At 40.5% G+C, this 1,712-nt stretch overlaps 1 protein-coding gene across 1 annotated transcript in view; it reads left to right on the forward strand.

Moving 5' to 3' along the window:
* The window catches only part of znf608 (zinc finger protein 608), a 14,883-nt gene that overhangs the window by 10,976 nt on the left and 2,195 nt on the right, over positions 1-1,712 (forward strand). Inside the window, exon 7 of the mRNA XM_014034551.1 lies at positions 1,278-1,425. Within this exon, the coding sequence (XP_013890005.1) occupies positions 1,278-1,425 (148 nt within the window). The remainder of the gene's footprint in view (positions 1-1,277; positions 1,426-1,712) is intronic.

Raw genomic sequence — 1,712 nt, forward strand, 5'->3', positions numbered from 1 at the left:
TCCGATGATTGTTTGACTGATCTGATGATTGTTTGACTGATCCGATGATTGTTTGACTGATCTGATGATTGTTTGACTGATCCCATGATTGTATGACTGATCTGATGATTGTATGACTGATCCAATGATTGTCTGACTGATCTGATGATTGTATGACTGATCCAATGATTGTCTGACTGATCCGATGATTGTATGACTGATCTGATGATTGTATGACTGATCTGATGATTGTATGACTGATCTGATGATTGTTTGACTGATCTGATGATTGTATGACTGATTCCATGATGGTATGACTGATCCGATGATTGTTTGACTGATCTGATGATTGTTTGACTGATCCCATGATGGTATGACTGATCCAATGATTGTATGACTGATCCGATGATTGTTTGACTTATCTGATGATTGTATGACTGATCTGATGATTGTATGACTGATCCAATGATTGTTTGACTGATCTGATGATTTTATGACTGATCTGATGATTGTATGACTGATCCAATGATTGTTTGACTGATCTGATGATTGTATGACTGATCTGATGATTGTTTGACTGATCTGATGATTGTATGACTGATCTGATGATTGTATGCCTGATCTGATGATTGTATGACTGATCTGATGATTGTATGACTGATCTGATGATTGTATGCCTGATCTGATGATTGTATGCCTGATCTGATGATTGTATGACTGATCCAATGATTGTTTGACTGATCTGATGATTGTATGACTGATCTGATAATAGTATGACTGATCTGATGATTGTTTGACTGTTCTGATGATAGTATGACTGATCTGATGATTGTATGACTGATCTGATGATAGTATGACTGATCTGATGATTGTATGACTGATCTGATGATAGTATGACTGATCTGATGATTGTATGGCTGATCTGATGATAGTATGACTGATCCAATGATTGTTTGACTGATCTGATGGGACACCGCACTGCGAAAACTTTTTTTGTGTGTATAAAAAAACATTCAAGTCTGAATACTGGACCAGTTTTGTGCGTCTGATTCCAGTCCTACAAACACGTTCTTACATAACAATCAATCAGTCATTAGGCTGTTGTGTAAAAACCTCAATATGATCTTTTTTAATAAATAAAAGTTGAAAATGACATAAATAAACTTTAAACTTCCTCTTTAGTGGATGATTCACTTGGGGTTTTATCAGTTTTGTGTCACTAAGTTTTCTGCACACAATAAATAGTTCTGTAAATTTAAGAGAAAAAAAATATTTGCTTGTTTGTTTGTTTTCTGCAGCCTGGTGAGAAGGGCTCCCCTGAGGGAGGAAGAGAGATGGAACGAGAGAGGAACCACGTGTCGTTTGCTCGACACCTCCACACACACCATCACACACACCTGGGCATGAGCTACAGCCTGATGTCTGGACAGTATGACATCTACCAAGGTACAGTTCTGCTGGTCCTAGCTGTGGTTCTGCTGGTCCTGCTGGTCCTGCTGTGGTCCTGCTGGTCCTAGCTGTGGTCCTGCTGGTCCTGCTGTGGTTCTATTGGTCCTTCTGTGGTTCTGCTGGTCCTAGCTGTGGTCCTATTGGTCCTGCTGGTCCTAGCTGTGGTCCTATTGGTCCTGCTGGTCCTAGCTGTGGTCCTATTGGTCCTGCTGGTCCTAGCTGTGGTCCTATTGGTCCTGCTGGTCCTAGCTGTGGTCCTATTGGTCCTGCTGGTCCTAGCTGTG

Source organism: Austrofundulus limnaeus, unplaced genomic scaffold, assembly GCF_001266775.1.
Source record: "Austrofundulus limnaeus strain Quisiro unplaced genomic scaffold, Austrofundulus_limnaeus-1.0 Scaffold2165, whole genome shotgun sequence".
Classification (NCBI taxonomy): domain Eukaryota; kingdom Metazoa; phylum Chordata; class Actinopteri; order Cyprinodontiformes; family Rivulidae; genus Austrofundulus; species Austrofundulus limnaeus.